This window comes from Mya arenaria, chromosome 1, assembly GCF_026914265.1.
Source record: "Mya arenaria isolate MELC-2E11 chromosome 1, ASM2691426v1".
NCBI lineage: Eukaryota > Metazoa > Mollusca > Bivalvia > Myida > Myidae > Mya > Mya arenaria.
Window position 1 is genome coordinate 7,837,146 of NC_069122.1, and position 24,397 is coordinate 7,861,542.

General features: G+C 35.1%; 2 protein-coding genes across 3 annotated transcripts; both read right to left on the reverse strand.

Moving 5' to 3' along the window:
* Positions 1-483: 483 nt before the first annotated feature.
* On the reverse strand, positions 484-2,177 carry LOC128236146 (tyrosine kinase receptor Cad96Ca-like). The gene is made up of 3 exons (XM_052951020.1): positions 2,009-2,177; positions 864-954; positions 484-616 (listed from the first exon to the last, which is right to left on the reverse strand). The coding sequence occupies exons 1-3, from the start codon at positions 2,175-2,177 to the stop codon at positions 484-486; spliced, it is 393 nt and encodes a 130-aa protein (XP_052806980.1).
* On the reverse strand, positions 2,015-24,397 carry LOC128230970 (uncharacterized). Of its 2 annotated transcripts, XM_052943399.1 has the most exons (25): positions 24,016-24,397; positions 18,696-18,803; positions 17,501-17,598; positions 15,752-15,838; positions 14,603-14,710; positions 14,143-14,284; positions 13,451-13,602; positions 12,916-13,054; positions 12,596-12,710; positions 12,381-12,479; positions 11,955-12,160; positions 11,480-11,652; positions 10,923-11,064; positions 10,248-10,601; positions 9,866-9,989; positions 8,851-9,036; positions 7,297-7,333; positions 6,463-6,587; positions 5,755-5,920; positions 5,194-5,250; positions 4,833-5,026; positions 4,309-4,480; positions 3,763-3,882; positions 2,728-2,886; positions 2,015-2,147 (listed from the first exon to the last, which is right to left on the reverse strand). In XM_052943399.1, exons 1-24 carry the CDS (start codon positions 24,093-24,095, stop codon positions 2,732-2,734), a joined length of 3,339 nt encoding a protein of 1,112 aa, XP_052799359.1. In that variant the 5' UTR covers positions 24,096-24,397; the 3' UTR covers positions 2,015-2,147; positions 2,728-2,731. The 2 variants fall into 2 exon arrangements, 1 of the variants encoding a protein (XP_052799359.1); XR_008260287.1 differs by lacking the exons at positions 2,015-2,147; positions 4,309-4,480 and having other exon boundaries at positions 2,751-2,886.

Consider the following 24,397-nt stretch of genomic DNA (forward strand, 5'->3'; position numbering starts at 1 on the left):
AAGCAAATCACCCCGAAACAAATATATTACTGACTGGATAGACATGATTAAAAGTATTATACAATAAAGTTCTAATCGTGAGTCACTATATTCATGTAAAAGGCTTAATCATGTATTTCACCGATACAAAAATATATCATGCGTTCCATTTCGAACTATGAAGTCCATTTCAATGGCAATAAGTTGATAAAGCAGCGCTAGCATAGTACTTTAACGCCTTTAAAGATGCATGAATAGTAAACTATAAGGTAAGTAAGTGAATGCATAAGTAGAAGCTGTATCTTTGAGAACGGATTACGTGTATGTAATTCGTTGGTGCATACTTTCAAAAGTAATCACACTGTGTTTAAAATGCATTGCGCTATTTAGGAGGAGTGTTTATAGCAGAAGATGGCGTTCTGAAAAAAGGGAAAAGAGTAATACAGTGTGTATGTAATAATTCCACATCTTTTCAACATTTTTCAGCAAAGTCCGTCATGGCAACTAGCGTTTGTTGAAATAAAAGTTGCCTCCCGGATAATTAAAGAAGAATTTGTCAAGTTGGTCGCGGATTTCCGCAAAGCAAGGTCGTTTCTTTGGGTCGTACTCCCAACAATCCTGCATCACATTATACCATCTGGAAAAAATCAGTCCTTAAAATAAGCTCATTTGTTATTAAACATACCATGTATATAAAGAAATGAAAACGCGTTCATATATGTTGACGTGTATTTTTTGCCATAAAACATTTAAATATTTCACAGTCGAATTAATTTTCAAGCAGTACTGTTATGTATTTTGGGGTTAGAAAATAATCTTGATACGAACTTTTGTATAAAAAATTATCACGAGCGAACAAAAGAAATTTAAAATCTAAAACTCACGTTTCATCGCAAAGCTCTGGTTTTTCAAGACGCTCACCGCTCTTCAGGCGCTGGAGAAGGTTGCGACTTATACCCATATACGGGGTTTCACCTAGATAATACAAAATTACAGAATGCAAATGAGAAACATACGATTCTATCAACTGTTAGTATTTTTATGGTATTAACTATATGTCTAAAGCCATAAAAACTTGATTGCAAAGTTTATATTGATAACTTGCTCACATTTATATTAATAAGGCGATTTTGTTATGAAGGTGTTATGATAGTGTTTTTGCAAAATTAATGCTTTCATTCGCATTATGAGAACTGTTAAGGTTCGAACAGCGGTTATGGAACATTGTGTATTAAATACAATTAATACACGACTACATATCAATGCGAAATTAATGTTTTTAAAGTACATGTCTATGTTTTGTTTTCTGACATATTCTATAGTATACCAATATTATATGGAAAATTACAGGAACAAGTCCAGTATACACAGTTTAATGTGAAGTCCGTTCACCGGCACAGTGTCAACGAACCATATAATAGTCAATTTATTCAATGAAAACATTATAAGAAAACATATATTCCTGAACAACGTTATTTAAGTGTCCTGATTTGTTTCGGTTGTAAACACAATGTTTTAAAATTAAAAAAGGATAAAGACATATCATATACCGAAGGGAATTGAACCCATCCCTAAAATTCTGAAATCAATACAGGCGATGTCAATTGCATAATGTTTAAATGTCCATTGGTTGTTTCACTCTTTTGCACTGTTTTAAAATTGAGTTTTTACCAAGAGAGAAAATTTCCCAAAGAACAACAGCATACGACCAGACATCACTTTTCCCGTTAGCCTTTTTTGTCGATGTCATACACTCAGGGGCCATCCATTGTATTAGGATACGTTCCTTATCAAATGTAAAAACGAACATATTTCAAAACTACGAATTATGTAATTATAATAAGTTGCAAAATGCATTCCGGAAGGAGGAGTAATTCGAAAACAAGAAAATAAACGAAAAGTATGAAAACAGCTGCAACGATTGTAACTGTTAATCGATAGTTATATTTCGTGCAACACGAATCTTTGTTTCAATCTATTTACAGTTTTTAACAGATCCTACGCCGGAAATAGGTAAAAAATAGGATACCTACTTTGTTTTCAGAGTCCGCGTCTCCTTCGTCTTCCTCGCCTTCCTGGCCAGCAGATATGGGTCCAAACCCCGCAATTTTCACCTCATTGAGTTGGTTCAGGAATATGTTGCATGCAGCAAGACGCCCGTGTGTTACCTTGAGATACCCGTTGTAGCTTTTAAACATCGCATAAGCACATTGAAACACTAATAGTATCGCAGGTATTAGTAATGGCAGCAGGTTTTCAAAAGACTGAATACTTATGTGAAAAAATGAAGTCAATAGTCAGCGCAACACTTTAATTAACTACTATCACCAGCAATATAATCATTTAAAATCACTAAAGGCGATGGCAATGGCATTGTTTTTAAATGTTCATTGACTTGGCATATATTTACACCCGTTTACCTCGTTATTAGAAAGGAAATTGTTCATATAAATACTGTTTTGGTCTTTATTTAATAGTCTGAAATGAAATGTATCAAAAATGAGATTCTTTGTACGATGTATTTTATTGCTTAAAATGTATTCCAGTTGAAACCACATGTGGCAAGTGGATAGAACAATGAGACAAATCTTTGTTGATCGTCAATTCCCTTAGAAACCATGAACATACAAAACACAAACAATATCTATACAAAGTCCATGATAGTGCATCAATGCTAATAACAGTATTTAATCCATTTTAAAGTCATTCCAAATGCTGATATTGGGTAAAGTATTTACGCTCGCTTACCGCGTTATATAATAGCAAGAAAGTCCATGCCTTTAACGACATCAAATCCAAAGCGGAAGAGATTTTCTTGCATCTCAACGGTCATGTTAGATTTTCTTTCCTCAAGGTATTCTTTCAGAGTTCCGTTTTCGCAATACTCGTTGATGATCAATGGACCCCCTGGTTTGAGAAAACATTTAATGAATGAAAGCATATCACGTCAAAAAAGCATACATATCAAAGGGAGTACCAACATCATTAAATTACACACATTTCAAATATATGATAGTAAAATGCAGTAAAAATCTCGTCAGGTTAACTTAAAGTACACCTACTTTGCAATTCGACTACATGATATTTAATGTTATTAACAGAGTATGAAAAATGTGTAGCATTTCAATACAGCATAAGTTTTTAACTTCGATTATAACCAAAACCGTCTTGAAATAATCGTACGATGCACTTGTTGCACTAAAATAGCCCCGTTGTTTTCATGTTTCTTAGAATTTATTATTATCTTCTCTCGCCCATTGGCTTATTGATGGTTTGACCAAGCCGTGGCGCAACCACGTTTTAAGGTATGGTGATGCCATTATTAAAGAAAGCAATTGTCAGTCATATCAAGGTATAAGCACAGTTGAAGGAACAGATTGACACACAAAGGGATTCGGGTTCGATACTAAAGTTCATTTTGTTCACGCTTTTAAGCACCAATAAGAGTGAGTCACTTGTATAGGGCTTGACCAGTACTGAGTACTTCCAACCTCTAAGCACTACCCTCTATTGCCGAATCTGCTGGTACAGTTTAATGTATTTTGGTATGACGCGATTCAGGATTACACCCAGGAACTCCCGCAACAGAACAGGACGCTCTACCAATGATCGATCAGATTATTCGATGGCCACAGTTTTCCATTGAAAGGTCATGTCAACAAAACGTCCTAAAGGCTTGTGGGTAACGACATCAACTAGCACATCTACCCGTTAAGCTGTCTTTGCCGTATCTATTATATGCGCTTCTAATTTATGTTAAAATATTAGTTTAAAATATCGTACTAGATACATCATCCACGACCGCTCCAACGAACTTGATGATGTTTGGATGATCGCCAACTCTGTCGGAGGAGAATTTTATCATCGCTTTCATTAGTATTTCGTCTTCATTCGTGAAGTTCTCTGAAAGTTCATTGGAGTAATGTTAAAGCATTTATACTGGATTTAATTTTACTTTCTGTTATACTATTCATACCAACTGGCAGCGATTGAAATTGTTTGTCAAAATGATCGGTCATAATATCATCAATTGATGATAATTTGTACGTTGTCATCCTTTACAAGACGTTCGTAGCTTCATGTACAGATTTCAGTACGATAATGATTGGAGCGGAAAAGCGTTCCTACTTAGGTTGGTTTTCCATATTATTCCCATTATCTACGATATATGTCCAGTATTTATGTCAAAGGCATGTTTTTGTTGTTATAACTATATAAATTAAAATTAATATTTTTGTTTTATTTTTAACATTGTTTGTTTATTAGCAGTTTATAAAACTGCGGTGAATAAAAAACGTAAACTTTCAGCATGAATATATGAGAATGTACCTTTTAAGGTTTTTACCACAACGTTTTGTCTATTGTAACGTGCTCGGTAAATGTTCGCAAAGTGACCACTTTTTAAGAGCTCTCCAAATGAAATCTGGTCCGTTCTTATAAAACCCTTACTGGAGGAATTAAAATCCAACTTTTCATAGAAGTTCAACTCATTCTGACGATTCTAAAAAAGAGCAAGCAAAGAGGCTTTCAGTTAAGGATCGTTCATGTGGTAATTAAACAAACCAATAGAAAAGACAGCGACAAGCCTTGTCATCAACATATCAAATAATACCCTATTAAGAGGAATAGTGTTAGGTCCTATCGGCCATTTTCCGAGGGACTCATTTACAGTTAGAACATGCACAGCCATTAACATAGCTACTGACGACAGCCTTTACAAGAACATATACACTTTTTTCCTACTTTTAGACGTATGTAAAATGTACACCTTCTTAATATTAGCCAATGCATACCCTCACAGACACTAATGTACCAGACAAAGTCCCCCGAATAAAATATTTGAAGGATCTTACATCAAACGCTAAGCCCTTGTTCTCATGCGATTGTCCCGGAATCGGCTCAAGCTGTAACATGTTCGGTTGACGTGCATGTTTCGTGACGGCTCTACGTATCACGCCCTTTCTACGTTGCAATTTAAAGTTGATTATTCCACGACGTGTGAGTATGAAGAGAACGCCCACAACCAAAACGCAAAAAACAATTATACCTGAAACGAATATATCTATATGTGTTTATATCTATATATGTTTCAAAATATAATATGTATAAAGATTAAAGATATCAGATATTTAAGAGCCCAAGTAAAATTTATCCGTTTCTGCGTTTAAACCACATCTTTTTACTTACGACATAACGCTATTGTTCCGTACTTACCAATTACTATTCCGACAACAGCTCTTGTAGGAATCCCTCCAGGAGATTCTTCTTTCACTGAAAAAGATCGATCAAAATCATAATGTATTAGTGAAAGTGCACGTTAAGTATATTTTACTATGTTTATATTGAGACGAGAATGTCATTTCTGAAAATAAAGAAAATTTAACTGGATGCCATGTACGAGAGTTGACCTTGAATATTTTGAGAACACGTGTTTTAAAAAATACAAAAATGTTCGATTTAATTCAGAATTATAGTTTTATTAAATGGTTATGGTAAAATTCTTATTTTACAACCTTTGAAATGTATTTTTGTTATTTGCTTTAGTAAATCTACTGATGTTCATTTTATTCTTTAAATTAAAGTGACTTTTTTCAATGTATTACATTGACGTCCAACTTATCATAATATTTTGATACTAAGTTACCATATCAATACTCTACTAGTACTTCTTCAGTGACAATTGTTAAAAATACACATTCTCATAATCGTCTTCAAAATTCTAATATAAAGTATAAAAATACCATACTTGGAATAATATGCATGATTCGTACGTACAAGTCACAACGGACAGGTCTTCTCCGAGGTTCAGTGCCATTCCACCTTCGGTCTTTATCTGAAGCTCTAAATTGTATTTCACCTCAGGGTTCAGTCCGAGAAAATCAAAGTAGGTAGCAGTACTTGGCGTTTCAAATGATCTAATTTCTTTTTCGCCATTTGAATCCTGTAAAATAAATAATAAACGAAAGAAAGATTTATTTTAATTGTTTTTATCGAATATGTTTAAAAGTATATTTTTTTAAAAAGACAAATGAATGGAAATTGCCACAACCTACATAACAATAACAACGAACACCATTCAAATATTAATCATTTATACAATTATACTTTCGTTTACAAAGGCTGTTTGTGTAATAGTCCTTTTAATCTCATTTCTATATAACATAACGTACAATCAATTGTAACATTGCTGTATATATATAATACGAATCAAAAACCGAGTTCGAGTTCCGTGTAGTTTATACTAATTGAACCAACCACTTATAGCAAGCAAAGACATAACAATGAAAGACAAAAAACATACCATAATGTGGCATATATATATACGAACAGTCGAAGTTTCATCAATAGTATATTTTGGTACTACATTCCAAATATGAAATTAGCCGATTGTTCATAGCGGTTGATCCCTGTTGGTCGGAAAATAATTAATATACGAGTGTTTGGGTAAAGTTCTAAAACCCTGGCCAGTATGCTATGTCTTACAATGTGTGTTAAGATAATGACGATATCTGCAGCTCCATAACAGGACTCTGGTTCAGGCAGTTGCCATGTAAGCCTGAAGCCAGTTGGAGACACGTTTTCGATATTTACGTTCGTTGGGCCATTGTCTGTGGATTAAACAAATATTGTGCTATACTTACTGGGCTTTAATAAAGTTGTAAGTTTATACTTATATAATGGTATAGAGTTGAATCCTTATCCTGTGTATAAACTAGTGGTGGTGTCAAGTTAGAGAGGTCATGAGAAAGTATCTCTAGTAGGGCTCGAACCCACAACCTCTTCGGTGAAAGGCAGAACCCTTTGACCATAAGACACTCTCACCCCAATAAGGATACTATTGATCATATTCAGGAGTACATCCAGTTATTAAAACAAAAGTCTCGTTTTATAGAGAATGTTCACGAGAAAGAATTGTTCACGAGAGGGACCTGTTCACGTTTATAGGGAAGACATCAAACAATTAAATTAAGGGTGAAATGTGAAAAAATGCTAGTAACAATGATAAAACACCATTATTGAAAGAAGAACTCTATGTTAAACTTGTATTAAAGACTTTCAATGCAGAATTTTGCAGGAATGTATTAAAATCGCTATAAAAATGATCGATTGTGAGGTAACATTTGCAAAATGATGTTTAAATGGGTTTCTGCCATTTACTTTTTGTGTTTGTTGTTAAGCGGTACTATATTTCAAAGAATGGTTATGATATGTTTAATTTATTCGAATGACCAAATAAACCAAGTGTATAGCAAAAGGCATACACTCATAACATTCAAGGGAACAAAGCTATTGTTTCTATATATTATTAATACATACATTTTTCCAAGCCTTGAAGGTTTGTCAGTGGACCCATCTGAAGAAAAAGAGAGTCAAGATGTAGTCTTAACAATCCTATACTCAACTAAATTACAAACATACATGATGTACTCTTTCTATTATTCTCTGAAATGCGATGGTTGTGGAGAACATGACGTGATAAAAGGCTATGGTAAATCATCAGTTTAATTCATGATAGCCCTATTGTTCATACATCCATTAGTGGACATGGTTAACACTTGAGTCTGTTTGCTTGCTGGATGTCGACTTTAGGTGGTCGTGAGGTGTCCCCGCTGGTACTCGAATGCCTCTTTGGTCAAAAGGTATATCGTTATGAGCATTGCGTCGACTAAAACTGAGAAGCTTACTATCAATTACAAATTGCTCTACAACCGACCTTGACACGGAATTAAATTTATGAGGCATTAATGATGCCAGCTTAGCACACTTGAACTTGATTCTCTGGATGCATGGCCCGGCCAAATACGCTTTAGGCGGATATCCCTTTTCCCCAATAATGTATATTCTCCTCCGCATGACATTTTTAAAAACAAGCGTTTTCATGATAGCGTTGCAATAACTTGTCTCATGAGCTTAACATGATCATGTAAACTGGTTTAAACCTTTAGTAAATTTACATATAACTGACCGCTCCAATGTGGTTCCTAACAAACCTTTGATAAACATACCTAGGTTTTTTATAATACAATTATTCACGTTTTGAAAAATATAAACTTTATTGATTTAAGGAGAATCGTTTAAGTACTCGTAGTACTTCAGTACTTAGTTGGATTAGTTTTGCGGGACACTAGTAACATGATTTCCTCGTGTTTTTGTGGGTATATGGGGAAAACGATATTGTTTACGCCACTCTAGGTTTTGTATTTGGTGAAATAAGTTATTTTGGAATGTCTAAAAGCAAAGATATAATTTTGATAATATTTCCCGCCCATCCAATCACTATTTTCAGGTTGATTTTCCCGTTACATGTGCTCGATTAACAGGCATATTTATTTTCATTTACAGAATTCCACCGTTTGATTGCCTAACATTAGTTAGTAACGTATTTATTACTTTTATGATTTTAGATTTACCGTATGTTTAGTTTCGTTCCAGTTGTGTAATGATGTTTTCTAAGATACCAGTCATTATTGATGTTGCTGACTCTAAGGACGGACATGGCCACGATCGACCAAGGTTACGATCCAGATGTGCTCAGACGCTATAACCAATCGTCCAGCATCCGAATACTGTATTTTCCTGTGTACATGTTAACCAAATACATTGCCAATTCCTAAACTGTTTGTGTTGTTGTATTTTGAGATAAGTGAATAATTAGTTTTCTCACGTATTGAGTGAGTAAATAGTATAAATGCACTGTGCAGTTTGTGGAATTTTGTGCTGTTGTTCCATGTTTCTTGTTTGTGACTTTTTGTTTTGTATTCTATATGTTTAGCGTTTACCCTGTGCTTTTAAACGGGTTTATGTCTAAACGTTAAGCTACTGAGCTTGTTTCTGTAGTAGTTAGCATAAGTAATAAAATGCGAGTCTTACATCAAAGGCAGTGGTTGCTGTAAGCATCGCTTGGTTGTAAGCTGTGAGCTCTAGCTCGCCTGAAGCCGTCTCAAGGTCCTTCTTGCTTACAGTTAGCCAGCAGTTGTCAATTTCCACAATCTGTGCTGGCAGGAGACACATCCCGATCTTGTCGAAACCGATACACCGCGGATCTGTGATGTCATTCTGAAAAAAAAACACCCGAAATCGATAGCGACATTATAAATGAAAAACAACTTATCGTAAAAAAGAAGTATTATTTCTGTTAACGAAAAGGTGGTGTTTTTACGTTTGTGTCTCTATTTCATTGCCGTTTTGGCCCTTAACTTTAGCCGCTAAACAAGGTGTTTTTGTGTGTTTTTACGATTACAAGGCTTGTCCCTATAGTGATCATTGTATTCAAATTAAGTTACGAGTGACATATATAACAAGTTGCTATTTGTTATTAAACAAAAACATATATGTTATCCGTTTTGTCTGTGTGTGCTGTGTAGGTGGCGTTAATACGTTTAAGTCTCTAGTTTATTGTCGTGTTGACCATATACAGGGTAAAATAAAAATCCAACTGCTGGGCTTTTATGTAGATCTTTTGCGATGGTGTTTAATGGTATATGCAACCACAGGCCCTTAAATACATAAACTGTCGAATAATATTGAACCATTTGATCAATCATGTATCAATATGCTCAAGGTTTCACTAGCTCAACAAAAATCGTCTAAATTGGAGCTTGGACGTTTTCTGCATTTACTACGTGCTATTTTATGTTGTTGTTTTTTCTGAAATGTTTTGCTTGACCTTGTAGCTTTCATTGCAGTCTTATTGATACAATAATGGAATGAAAATTCCAAGAACAAGCCTTGGTAATTCGCCTTATGACCAATATATTAAGTTTATTTTACAGGTAAAGACCTTATAATGAAATGTAAAATTGTATGTATTCAAGAGTCAATACACATGCGGAATACTCCGTTAAAACAAGCACATACATGTATATCATAAGATAAATTAGAGTACCCCTCTTCTAGCTTCTGTGAAATTACGATATGTGACCATGTTTTCCTTGCCAGGCGATTTCACTGTTAGTTTTATTTCGATCTTGTGAACACCACTTTGCAGATCAGAAGCCAGAAAGCTCGCTCTGAAAACGAAAAATAACCTTTTCTGTCATTTGAGAAAATAAAAGACAGCCCCGGTGTGATTCGGACTGTTCCTTTATGATTAAAGAAACTGCAACATTGTAAACGATTGTTTGAGTTTTAATAGGAACGAAAATGTAAACAAATTACTGTAGAAAATGAAAAGTAATTTCAATACCAAAATCATAAATCGTATTACTGACTCGCACATGTAAAAGTGTATGAATAAGAAGCAACTATTGTTCAAACATATCACAAACCTTGACGCATGTTTGAATTCTTCACCTTCAATATTTAATACGACTTGATGTTCAGAGCCATTTCCACTTGAAATGAACGGAGGTGATCCGTCAATTCTCATGAACGTCGAGTCGGTATTTGTATTTCCCATTACGTCAGTAGCTCGGACCCATACGCGCAAACGGTCGCCATCTTCAAGGATTCTTTGTGTGGATATACTTTCTTGAAGTGGGATAACTGTCCATCCTGTTGTTGGCACTTCCTCTGATGGGGATGGGTCATATGCTACCTCAAATTTGATGATACCATGGTAGTTAGTAATGGCTTTCCGTGTACGTTTACCTTCGTCGTCATCAAGAGTGTCGGCAACAAACCTGAACATGAAACTCATGGATTTACTTCCTTCATGTTTGCCTCTTAAATTCAGTGGACTGATTTGTTTTCAATGTGGTAGCCTTTATTTATAAATGTGCTATTTGTTTTGTGTGCTTTTGTTTTATTATCCGTTTGTTCCTATAGTTTCTTTTATTAATGTCAATAACAAGTAGCTCATTATCTTATTCAGGTTAAATGAACTTTATATCGACGCTTACTTTGATACCAATATCTCGCTACAAATCGCCATCATTTAATTGCCAACCTCTCGTGCGAAAACGGGGTGGTCATAAACAAAGCATAGACCAATCAATACTTACTTTAAACTCATTAATATTCCATCATCTTCTATGTCCTTGAACTGAGTTGGGTACTTCTCGATTTCAGCAAGAAATTTCCCGTCTTCATGAAGTTTGTTTGCAAAGTGTCCATCCCATCTCGTGTTCACCGTAACTATGTTATCTGTTTCAACATAACTTCGAAATGTAACAAACAAATTACGTATAAATCAAACACATTACACGAAAAGAAATGTGAAATACACATCCGGAAAATGAATTTCTAGTACGAAAACCGGGTTGATTTTAACTGTTCAGTGTTAACACTTCACTTCATAACGTCACTGACCGCGAACGTATGATAAACATAAACACAAGTTTTCATCAGACTTACTATTTCATGTTACCACGTGTATGCCTTTATTGCAACAATACCGGTACTTATAAAGGTAAAAATGTTCACTGTCAAATCGTAAAGCATGTGCGTACCCGGTCTGGTAAGACCACTCGGTTAACCGGGTAACATACAAGCCAAATATATATTGGTCAATCCCGGACATACGACATTGTCATATTAGCCTATCTATTGGGTATCTTACCCTCACTGTTCGAATGCGTTTGCCAAGCGTATCCAGTTTCCTCGACAGCACTCGAGATGTACAGCTTCTTGTCCGTTTCGTTACTCACAGATATCATGGATGAATCATCGTAAAGAACAAAGCGCCGAGCGATTCTGGAATTATTGGCCATATCGGACACTTTCAAGAGCACACTGAAACAGATATATCCGTCTGTGGGTTTCGACAACCTTAGACATAAAACAAGTTATTTAAGTTCGATTTGATTTGGGTGTACAAAAGAAACGTAACGAATTAAGGAAACTGAAATTATGTGTAGTGCCTTTATATCTCTTTTGCCCATATCAGATCGTTTTGTGTTATTAAAAACGTGTATGTTAATAACTTGGAAAAATCATTTGTATTTTGTCAATTAAAGCTCCAGTAGATGAATTTTAAAACCAGCTAATTAATGTCTCGCATTTCGGTCTCATTTCGCGTTATGAATCGAAAATACCTGTACATTCCAGGTTCGTCTGGCGTGTATGAACTAGACATTTCCCCGTTGGTGTGATTCAGTGCTTTATTGTAAACTGGATTAATGGGCGTGGCCTCTACTAGTCTTTCGTCTCTGTTGGGTGCGAGTTTAAACACCTCCATATAATACTGCCACATTCCAGCCATCGCATCTGTCCAATCCGACCAGCTGGCTCGGATGTTTGTCTAAAATAAGGATCCAATATATAGGATTATTACGTGCTGGGCATATTCTTACTTATTAATAAAGTTGCATAATTTAACCAGCAGTTAATCCAGAACTTTGAACAACATATTCCCTGCCTTGGAAGTTTTCAGAACTTTATTTGAAAAACATTTAACGTTAGGCAAATGTCTTATTGTCTAGTCTTTTTATTCCATTATAACACAGTTTTGAAGTACTTACTCTGGTAAATTCATTGTCTATGTGAAGTGGCTTGGGAAGGCACGACCCGGAATTTAAAGAACAGTGCTCGGGTACAACAAAGTCGAATCGGAACTCCAGCTGTAAAAGACACATACCCATTGTATACTATTCAAAATTATATACATCTGATTAACATAAACCATTGTGTAAAGACACAATATGCACAATTTATGTTAAAGAACATAACAACTTACATTTTGCTCGCCTTGAAGGCCATTGTAATTCTTTGTCGCATACGGTTTCCCTCGGTCATCTATGTTGATTAGCTTTTGAAACCCACCGCTACGCGATCGGAATTTAAGGAGAAGGCTGCAAACAAAACAGTTGATGGTAAAAGCCTAAGTGCATTTTCTATCTGATACTGTTTCGTTTGTGTGTTGTGTTTAATGCATTTTGATTTATTTGGGAAATGATATAGCTGCAATGAAATAACGTATCAATTACACGCTGTGCAACTGTGACACAAGTAATTTATCGCAACAATCGATCATTATCATAATTGGTAACGACTTACATATCTCCATGTTCAATCAGGGTCGCAAAGTTTTCATCGTTGATTTCACAAGTGTCCTTCTCTACTGCAGGAGTATCATTGCTTATTCCAGTCTCACAGTTGTAGGTTTTGTTGGAGGCTATGTATCGATTGCTGCCTCCTAGCAAAATAGAAACGCATCATAAATTACTGTTATGATAGCAATTAACTAAAACAAATGATTAACAATGTTCCACTTGTAATTACCGTAAAGGAATCAAATCGGGCGAAATCTACTGTTTTCACTTTGTCGTGTTTTTATGCTTTCGAAGGATATTTTTTCCAGACTATACTATTTATTTTGTGTTCAAGCTTTTGCTAATTGTCCATTTCCATTTCCACATTTTTTCATGATACAGCTGCATTTATATAATATGCTAAAATAAAATATTCAGTTTTAAGTACACATACAAGAGTGATGTTTGATCTATGACATTTATACCGTTACTGGAAGTGTTCACAACATGATTTACATACACTGGCAAGCATATATAAATCTCTTAACAGATGCACTTACCATCACGTGGTATTTTGCTTACAGATGCCTCTATACTGCTTGCGACTATTCCAATTTTAGCGTCATGGACATAATTCGGCCTTTCTGGGATTTCAGGGGTGTCAATCAGCGTATCAAACTCGAACCTCAGGTTGTTGAAACGCTTTTGATTGCTGTCAATATAAATACACTTCTAAATCTATCAACCTAAAATATGGATAACCGGATTCAAATTTAAAACACCATAGGATACATTTGTTTAAGTTTTTTTATTCGGGAGATAACCAGAAACAAACACTCGCCAACAAAAACCTGCGACATAGGTCATGCTAGTAGGTAATGGAATCGATCTATACTAAAAATATATATTAACCTATAACTTTGATCTTCGCGCCTTCTTGATCACATGACCGCTTTTAACACGACTTGTTCTGTTCTTGTTTAGTACATTAAACACTTTAGTACACAAGTACACGTGTTTATATATGGATGCCATGCCGTAACGGAATAAACGTATGCATGTATTATTGAATATTTAATATGTAAAATCAATATTCTCCAAACCATTTCGCATGTACTTTCAACATTAATAATCAGTAAAGAACTGGCACCACGCCATATGTTAAAACACGTGCTTGTATTCTATTTCTCATAATCAAATGAAAATCCCATATCATCTGTACTACCAGTATTTTCGAAACTATAAAACAAACCTCCAAACAAGCGTGAAGTCATTTTCATCCTTCCCGACCACAGTGAACATATACTGCGTTTTATTATCAGAGGGTCGTATTTGGGCAAGTGTAACGTTGCTTTGAACGATATCTGGACGAAACCCCTCCGCAGTGCTTTTAACTTGAAATAAAAAGAGCTGTAGCACTATTTAACCTATTGTTTTCCCTATTACTTTTTCCAGTAAAAACATTCGTATTCCATTCATTTTTCAAATTTCTTCATGATTTAATTTATTTGTTTTTTCACTCGTTTGTACGCTTGTTTGATGCCGAATTGTTCGTTTCTAATTGTGTTTGTGTTTGTTTGTTTGACCAATCGTCATTCTGTCTTTATCATTAAGTAATTCATGCATTAATTGGTTTAAAGCAAATGTAATGACTGGGACCTTATGGATTTTCATGACTCAATTTACTTATTTCTTCAGTTAACTATCCTTACTGTTGATGCATCCGTCGTATATGTTCATTGAATAAAACGCGGGCTCACATTTGCATGTATTCTCCTCACAGTCCCCAGGATAGCATGGGCGTCGATAGGAACAGGTGACTTATAGGATATATAAAGATAGTCAAATATAGTTATTGATGTTCTAGACGTTACAAGAACAGTGGTGTCCATATTTGTATTTCAATAAAAAAACAAATGGCAATGAATTAGTTGTACAGTAGAAACTCACTAAACAGGAACTCAACAAAACCGGAATCCTCGGGATACCGGACTTTGTTCAGAGTCCCGGTTTTCCCCTTCAATTTTCAATGTAAAAAAATCCCTACCCCGGAATTCCGGATACCGGACAAAAAATCGAGAAAATTTGTTAGTTGTCAATGTAATTTTACCTCACAAAACTGGACATATATTTGTTCGAACATGTCAAAATGATTTTGTGTATTAGGAATTTGCGAATCGCGTGTCACTTTGTTTTGACAGCCGGTGCGTCGTTAAATATTGCACCTGTGATATCGATAATCGATAATAATGATTGCGCTGTGGATTGACTGGCGCACGATAATCAAACTTGTGAAAAGAAATTTGATTGAAACATTAATTTGTTTGTTGATTGATATGATTGAATCAAATTAGAGCGGTGCGTTAATTAAACAATCAAACATACTTAACAAGCATTAAATTACAGATAATCGGATAATTTGTTAGTTTGTTACTCAAATCAAGAACTTTGATTGGTGATGAAGTGGTCGTTTTCGCGAGTTGTTTTATTTTAAGACTTGGAAAAGAAGATGATTATAAAAACGCATAAATGTTTAATTATGTTTATCTTTATTTGTTTTCATTTTATTCCAGTTTTCAACTTTCCTTTAAAGGTTAACTCAGTTAATATTTTGAGTAAACTTACTCCGTACATCAAATCCTCACTAAACCGGAATCCTCACTAAACCGGAAATTTTGCCCAGTCCGGACCTTGTCCGGTTTAGTGAGTTTCTACTGTATATACATATGCATATATAGTGCTTCATTAACGTATTTGTTATTAAGACAAATCTATACTCGTAAGTCTGACATATCCGATATCAAGAGAATTCTATACTAACGAGTATGACATATGCAATATCGAGAAAATTCTATACTAACGTGTCTGACATGTTTGGGTATTTGGGCAATCACATACATTTGGAGATAAACAGTTCCCACCATTCTTACATGTTGGCCGGCAAATAGCTGAAATTTGAAAACAAATGTGCGTCGTTATCGATAAAAAGCAGATATGATGCGACATGACAGAAACGATTCGCATCGGTATACATATGTACATGGGTACCGACCCAGTATTTTTACGTCGCGTAATATTTGTACCAATCGTGCATTATAAGAACTACTAAAAAGATACACACAAACGTTATACGTAACACGTTTCACACTATAAATAAAACAAATATTTGTTTGTTTATTTTTAGCATATGATAATATTACGATCTATATCATTGTATTTGATCTGTTTTTGTCCGTAGCTGGCTTTGACACATGCCTCGGGTCAGACATTTCTACAAGGACTGGGGTCATTTTTAAGGATAGTTTCTTCCTCTTAGACGTTTGCTATCGCTGTCTGACAACACGCAGAATAACTAAACCAAATTGTCTTTAATGTAAAGCGGCATCTGCATTTAGGGGAGTTGTAAGTGTAATGCAGTAAAACTAGATAATGGTAAGTGGTTTATTCTAGAAATAAGGATTAAAAATGAAAGCCGAGGCTGATAAAATTTTGTTGTTGTAATTTAACTTAATGTTCGCTAACAAACTGTTTAAAAGAGGGCGCACCATGAAACAGTACATTTGACAAAAACAGGTAGATGTCCTGTGTTTTAGGGCAAAATGATTTAATCCAAAGAGACCACCAGCGACAAACAAATCTTTCTTCAAAATCGTTACTCCCCCTATGAACTTTTTCTAGTTTCATTGACAGTGACAAGGCCAGCAACTAAAATATTCGCTTACCATGTACCAAGGCTGAACGATTAACTTCAAAGAGTCGATCAGTGACAAACAAAAGCAGATAACAAAACAAAGAAACCCACAGTGTTCTTTGACGGTATCGATCCGGTTACCATAATAATAATCAATAACGATTTGTTTTGGTAGTACATGTTTGTTGTATTATAGCGTTATGTGTCTCTTGTGTGTTCTGCATTGATCCGTTGGCCTTGAATCAGGATTCTGGTTGAATTCCCGGCAACCTGACTTGGTCCTGTGGTTTCCATTGTTTATTTCATAATCATTCGTAAAATAGATTGTGATGTAAGCTATAGCCAAGACTGGGTACTCATTTTTGGCAATAGCTAACTTCATAATCAACTGGACTTGTTTTTTAATTTAAAGATTAATATATAGCCGCGCGGTGGCATTGGTATCCTAAACATGCGGATAATTGTATCAGGGATTAACCTGAGAGTTATTGTTTATTGCCCAGTTTGGGTGTATATCGTGTGGAAATTTATCAACTTTTTCCTTTCCTTTTTCTACTTTGATGGAAATTCGGAATTTAAAACGGCAACGGTTGACAACCGCTGCGTTCAGTTTGAAAGTTATTAGTTAATTTTGTTATCGTACAATTGTTCACTTTGATTCAATAACATATATGAGGTCATGTCGATAAAGCAACCATGTGAAAACCATGTAGGAATAGCGTATGACTGATAATTGATGACAAAAATGGTCTTCTGGAGAGGAACGCCGAGGGAGATGATTTAAATGCCATGTTGGTTTGTTCTTGTAAACGCAATAGGTCATAGCATACTTATAGTTATTGCAATGTTCAGAAACAGAGGTGTTCAATATATTTCATAAATACCCCCTCCGTAAGTGTAACATATGTACATCACTCACGTATATTGCAGTATCGATTGCCACTATGTGTCCATCCAGGTTTACACGAGTAAATATAGCCAAACACAGGACGCCGATAAAAGCTGGAAGCGGGACACCTTGCAAAATACATAACAAACAAGCTAGATATCAGTAAATATGCATCCCCAGAAAAAATATTTTACTGACCGTTCCAAGGCGGAACCTTACAATCCTTGAAAAATACACCCCAGTTTTTTATAGTATATATGCACTGTGTTGTTTGTTGAGTTCTGTGTTGTTGTTCCGTGTTTCTTGTTTGTGTTTTTTTTGTGTTCGGTTTCTTTGGCGTTTTCCTGTTTGCCATTAAACGAGGCTTATGGCTACTGCGCTTGTTTCTGTAGCTTTTCATATAATTATTCATATCGACAACAAAAGACTTTCCTTACTAATACTACTCTGTTTTTGTTCCATAAAGACTAAATATTAGGGTAAAAACTTACATTTAAAGCTTATAAGTTACTTTAAGCGTTAATGATGCGTGTCATTTCAATAATCAGTGACGTCGTATTTAGTGCTCATAATGATCATTGCTTAGTCATGCCTAAAAATTTTATCTTATGTAGTGTTAGAAATTGACAGTTCTGCTTTCATTAATGTCATTTTATTAAAACAAACCAATAAAAAGCAATACAAGCAACTGTACTATTATTAAACCAAATGCTCATTTTTATGGGTTATGTTTGATGATTGCTTCTCTTTTGTCGTTTATCGCCGCAAATTAAAAAAACAATAGCAAAAAACAACAACAACAACAAGCAAATCATTATTAATTTCCTAAAGTTTATTTCATTAACATTATATAAAAACTGTTTTATTATACTTAGCGAAATACTCATTCTAACAATTTTAGCAACTGCACGCCATTATGTCCTGTATTAGAGCGCTAACATTATTGAAATGCTTTGATACTTTACTTCAAGTTTATTTCACCGTGAGTAGTTAAATACCTCACATGATTGGCAAACGATTGACGAAAGAAGAAACATATATTGTATTTGAATGACACTTAATCTTCAGCCCTCATGGAATGCTATGTTTTATGGTTAAAGTTAAATTAATTCCTTTTAAGAAAAAGGTATCTGAGACGAGTCTGACAACTGGTAATGTAGCAGAAGCATATATTGAGACCTTTTTCTGTGTATCTTATTGCTCATTGGTTGAAAACCATACTTACCACGATCGCCAATACCATCGATATCCCAACCGCCACCGGTGCCAGTAACGGCATCGACAATACCAGTATGATTCGTAACGTATCACTCCATAACGTCTCTGGTAGTTTCTGCAATATATGCCTTCGATAAACATTGTTGAACTTGTTTGCGTTTACAAAACTAATATTGACTGTAGGATTTTGTTCTGAACCTAACTTATATAAATATATTTGAAGAAGTGTTTTATTGTTGTCCGTTAGTTCTAATTTGTGCAAATATTTTAGACAAATTAAACAGCAGAAACTCCATGTATATATAGGTACATCATACATGGCAAGTACTTTAATTCTTTGAAAATAGTAGTGTTTTACTTTGGTTAAAATCTCTTAGGAAAAACGTGAAAGTATTTTTGTATTGTTTAATTTATTGGGCTTTGAACTGAATATTAAGGAAATGTTTTGTTGATTTAAATGTGAAACGCTTGAATGAACATTTAAATCGATATATTATCAGTTGTGTATAGCCTGTAATTGTTCCAAGTAAGAACTGATGTATGTTATGCATGCATTGATTGATTTGTTCAGAAAAAAAAATTGGATATTATTTAAGGACCGTTTTACATTGGCTAAAACCCGGATTTAAAATGTTCACATTTCATAATCTGTGAAACATTATACGACAATGAATTAATTCATCCCGCTTACTATAATTCACATGTACAGTATATGATCAGACCAGCTAACCAACACAGGCGGTCAGTTTATCTCTAGCAGCCGGTGTGGTAAAATCCTCACAAATATTTTATATATTAAAAACTAGTTAGAACAAATGTTGTGGTTCTTAATAACTTGGTGACAGAAAGAAACTTATTGCTCAAATAGTATTCAATGTGGATTATTTTAACATTGGATTGTTAGTTAATAGCTTAAACATCTAATAAAATATTCACTTTGAGAATAAAGTTAAGTGGTGTTCTAACACCGCGCATGGATTGGAATAGCTCAAACTTTCTAGCAGCTTGGAAAATATTCCCAGAGCGCTGTGAGTCCATTTTTTAAGGTCCAATTAAAAGGAAAGTTTGAGGATTTACACATCACCAATTTGCAATTTTGGATGGGTGAAAAGAGTCGGGACCTATACAAAACACTTGAACTGTTAGCGTCCGACAGGGAACATTTGTCAGCAATTTGTGAAGCGATTACAAAATACATACAGCCGACGATCAAATCAGTTTTTCGCACGTTATCGTTTCAACAATATATCACAGGGGGAATTGTCTTTCGAAGAATTCTTGATCAAATTGAGAGTAATGGTGAAGGATTGAAATTTTTAAAAACAGCGAAGACATTATGAGGGATAGACTTGTGTTTAAAATATCGTCACAAACATTCCTGGAAAAAACTAACCAATGTGGAAGAAAAAATGCCATTGAGCATAGCTATTCTAATATGTCAAAGTTTTGAATATGCTCAAGCACAACTCCGGGAAATGCAGGCACCCTCGCAAGGAGCAGCTGTTAATGTGGTTCGTTCGATAAAGGTAACTGGTCATTACACCTCAGACTAGCCTGGTCACAATTCCTAAGGCCAGTTGGAGCGAAGAAAGACCACAGCGCATCACTTTTGGAGAAACCATTGCCAAAATTGTGGGCGGAAACACCAACATAAATATCAGTGTCCATCAAAGGGAAAACAATATCAAAGCTGTCAAAACTGGAATCACTTTACAGTGTGTTAGAGTGTGAATGAACGTCTTAATAATTATAGTTCTTGTTTTCATGATTGCAAGGATTTAGTGATTGACAACGTTGAGTGCAATGTTAGAAATGGGCAGGTGTTTGCAGATTTCAGGGTAGGTCCTTACAATTTGTCTGTAAAGTTTAAGATTGATACTGGGAGTCAAGTGAATAGTTTTCCATACAAAACCTTTATAGAAATGGGAATAAAGTCAGTTCTTGAAGCATTACATTCAAAGCTTTCAGCATATACCGGCAGCACGCTTGATATAAAGGGGTGCATTACTTTAAGGTGTAATCATCCCGGAACTGGCAAAACAGAAGATGTTTAATTTCAAGTAGTTGACATACATTCAAATCCTTTGCTAAGTCTCTAATCATCCCTTTTCTTTGAACTCATAAATCTTATGTTGACAGTTATGTCAGAGTCCCAGTTCAAAACCCTCACTAAGGACATGGTATTAAAGGAGTACATTGAGGTTTTTGATGACATTGTTCTACTGACTTGTGCGGGCATCCGCCAAATAAAGTCCCTTAAGCATTATAAGAAAAAGACGAGGATGAGTTCATCCACATGGAGTCATTAGGTGGAAAAGGTCGATGAACCCGCTGACTGGTTGAGTTCTTTGGTCATGGTCTTTACCGAAAATGACAATGGACAAATTCGTATACGTCTGGATCCGCGTAAATTAAATAAGGCTATTATACGTCCACATTACCTTTTAAGAACTCTGGATGATACATTGCCTCAAATTTCAGGTGCAAAGTACTTCACCAAGCGTGATGCTAGGAGTGACTAGTAAGAAAACGAATCATCACAGATCCGAATCAGATAGTATCCTATTATGACAAAAACAAGCCATTAACAGTGCAAGTTGAGGCATCCAAGTTTGGTCTCGGTGCAACCATACTGCAAGACAGGAAACCACTTGCAAATGCATCAAAATCACTAATACAAACTGGGCTCAATTATGCACAAATTGAGAAGGAAATGTTTGCTATTTTGTATATGGTCGCAAGGTAAACTTGCAAACTGATCATTTTCCATGAGTTTCTATTTTCAAAAAACAAACAATTAAGGAAGGACCAACACGATTGCAGTGTATGCTACTTCAGGTATAGAATTATGACCTTGACATCAAACATAACCCATCTAAACAAGTACCTGTTGCAGACACACTGAGCAGGAACTTTCTAAATGAAACGTTCACTGAATTGTCACCAGGCTGGGACATGCAGGTACATATGGTTAGGTCACATTTACTTGTATCTGACAGAAAAATGAATGAAATGAAGGACAAAGCAGTCAAGTTGAGACTTTAGTTTTGTTGAAACAGACTATAGTTCAAGGCTGGCCAACCTCCAGAAAATGTGTCCGTCCCAGATATTTCCTTTCTGGAAATTCCGTGATGAGTTAACTTCTATTGACGGAATAGTCATGTAAGAAAATAATCATCCCCAAACCAATGCAGTCTCAAATGCTTGAACTAATTCACGCAAGACATATGGGATTGGAGAAATGTCTCAGAAGGGCCCGATATGTTTTGGCAAGGAATATCGGCTGATATTACCAGTCTTGTGCTCTAATGCAACACTTATTCAAAACACAGAAACTCAAATCCAAAAAAGCCATTAAATCCATATGAGATTTCTGATTATCCATGGCAAATTAAAGGCACTGATATATTTACATGGGTGATATATTTACATGAATAAACAGGAACTGCTGATAGTGGAATACTACAGCAGGTATTTTGAAGTCAAGGACTTGCCCAATATTTGAAGCACCTTGGTCATAAACAGATTAAAAGGCATTATGGCAAGATGAGAAATTGGTGAAAAGGTTATATCAGATGGTGTTCCTCGTTATTTTTTCTCAGGAATTTGCTGATTTTGCAAAGTAATTGGATTTCAACCACTGTAGTTGACAAACTGAATGAAAGGTCATATACTGTTCAGTGTCAAGATCGGTCTATGTACACCCGAAACAGGCGGGATCTATTGAAGACTAATGCGCCTTGAGCCCGGTCAATTATTAGAGCCAGAAATGCCATTATGCCAAAACCCTTCCAAGTCTGACATCAAAGATTTGGAAAAAACCGTAATTGGCAGTACTTCCTCTCCATGTATCAATCACGTGATAAGTGACCAGGTCTTAAAGTGCCGTAAAACCGAAAGTAATTGAATCCGTTTGATGTTATATTGCTTGCAAGCTGATTGATTTGCTCGTGTGAATTAGTTGTTAGATGTTTATTCTGACAACCTTTAATCAATTGCCGATGAAATTGACTAAAATTGAAAATGCAAATCGTGCTCTCACAACCCTATCATTAAATATATCTCTCTCTCTCGCGCGCTCTCTCTTCCCCTCTCTCTTCCCCTCTTTCTCTCTAAAAAGATGCAAACTAATTTGATATCAAATTGCATATATAATTATCAATGTATTGATAATATATTTTGTTTGTATAGAAGCGAGATGAAACATTATACGGCAAAAAATGTCGTTCTGAATAACATTACGATATGTACATTTTTGGTCGATTCACTAAAGGCATGTCACGGTTTATAAATCAAGTTCAACGTATTCATTATGTGGATTAATGTGTCTAAAATTTCCCCACAAAATATGTTTAGTGCTTCGTTCTATTATTAAACCAAATTTTGGGTGAATAGTATGGGATGGTTGATTAACAAACACAAATTACTCCAGTATATTTTGATGCATAATTATATGCTTATGAACATATATACTATCAGGTTTAGAATCACTGGTAATGTAAACAGCCATAAACATTAGAGTAGGTATTGAAACTGGAAACAAATGCAATGTTTATACCTTATATGACCTTGAATGCATGTTTTACGGGATTTTTTTTGTTAGGTTTCAATTTCAGAAAAACTATATTGGTGGCTTTAAAAAAATATTGTGAAGCTCTCAGAAAACGTGTAAAAATAATACCTTGTAAAATATCAACTGAAACAGCAGTGCGAAAATTCTTTATCAAAAAGTATTTTTTAAGGTTTAAAACTATCATCATCATCATGTTCATCATCATTATCAGCAGCAGAATCAGCATCAGCATCAGCATCACCACCACCGCACCCACCACCAACCACCACAATCACCACCACCACTACCACCATTACCACCACCACAATCATCATCCACATCATCATCGTCATTATAATCATCGTGGTCATCATCATCATCGTCGTCGTTGGCGTAATTATCATGTTATGGTAATAATTGTTTATCAATATTATTTTAAGCATTAATCCCTATAAACGTTTGTGCGGCAGATATAAGAATCATAGCTTTATTTGAATAACATCAGAGTCAATAGAAATGCTTCCGTAATATGGATTAAAGCATTTAATGTAAAACGAACGCCTGCTATTTTTGTAAAAATCATCGATCGTAGAAAATATAAATCCATATTATTTTGCACAATGACACCTTCATGTATAGCTCGCTCGTAAGGTATTTATGTGTATCGACTTTACTTTTAAGTAAAATGGTTTATAGATTTGCTTCTCTGTTATGAATGAAATAATGTTTTTTCAACAATTAGGCTGCTTTTTTGAATACAAAACAAAATACATACCCAGACCAGCTTTGTGATGTTACTAATGTTACGGCCAAAGCAGCAACCACAACAAGTCCAAAACTTATTCCCCGCATCATTCTAAGTTTGGTTATACAATCACATTTTCAATAAGCAACAGTATTTAATATTCTGCTCCAAAAGCAGTTGTCACCCAAAACGAAAAGTTTGCGCCTGACACCTACTCTTTGTGCGGAAGATTAAACTGTTTTATAAATCGGATCCAGGAAGCTTTTTAGAAGGTAATCCATACGGGTATTTTCTTATGCACTTGTCGCTAAACACTTTTGGCAAATATCCAGCTTGGTTTAGGTCATTTTTAAAAATAAGATCTTATACGAATTTATATGATTCAACAAGCGCAAGTCAATAGTGAGTGAAA

Excerpts from the sequence above, each read along its gene's own strand:
- LOC128236146 (XM_052951020.1), bottom strand. The coding sequence starts at position 2,177 with ATGTTTAAAAGCTACAACGGGTATCTCAAGGTAACACACGGGCGTCTT. Across the intron at positions 955-2,008 it reads GGACTCTGAAAACAAAGTAG|GTGAAACCCCGTATATGGGT; the intron begins GTATCCTATTTT and ends TGTATTATCTAG. Across the intron at positions 617-863 it reads CCAGAGCTTTGCGATGAAAC|ATGGTATAATGTGATGCAGG; the intron begins GTGAGTTTTAGA and ends GATTTTTTCCAG.
- LOC128230970 (XM_052943399.1), bottom strand. The coding sequence starts at position 24,095 with ATGATGCGGGGAATAAGTTTTGGACTTGTTGTGGTTGCTGCTTTGGCC. Across the intron at positions 9,990-10,247 it reads GAATTCAAACATGCGTCAAG|AGCGAGCTTTCTGGCTTCTG; the intron begins GTTTGTGATATG and ends TTTCGTTTTCAG. Across the intron at positions 2,887-3,762 it reads GGTCGTGGATGATGTATCTA|GGGGTCCATTGATCATCAAC; the intron begins GTACGATATTTT and ends TTCTCAAACCAG.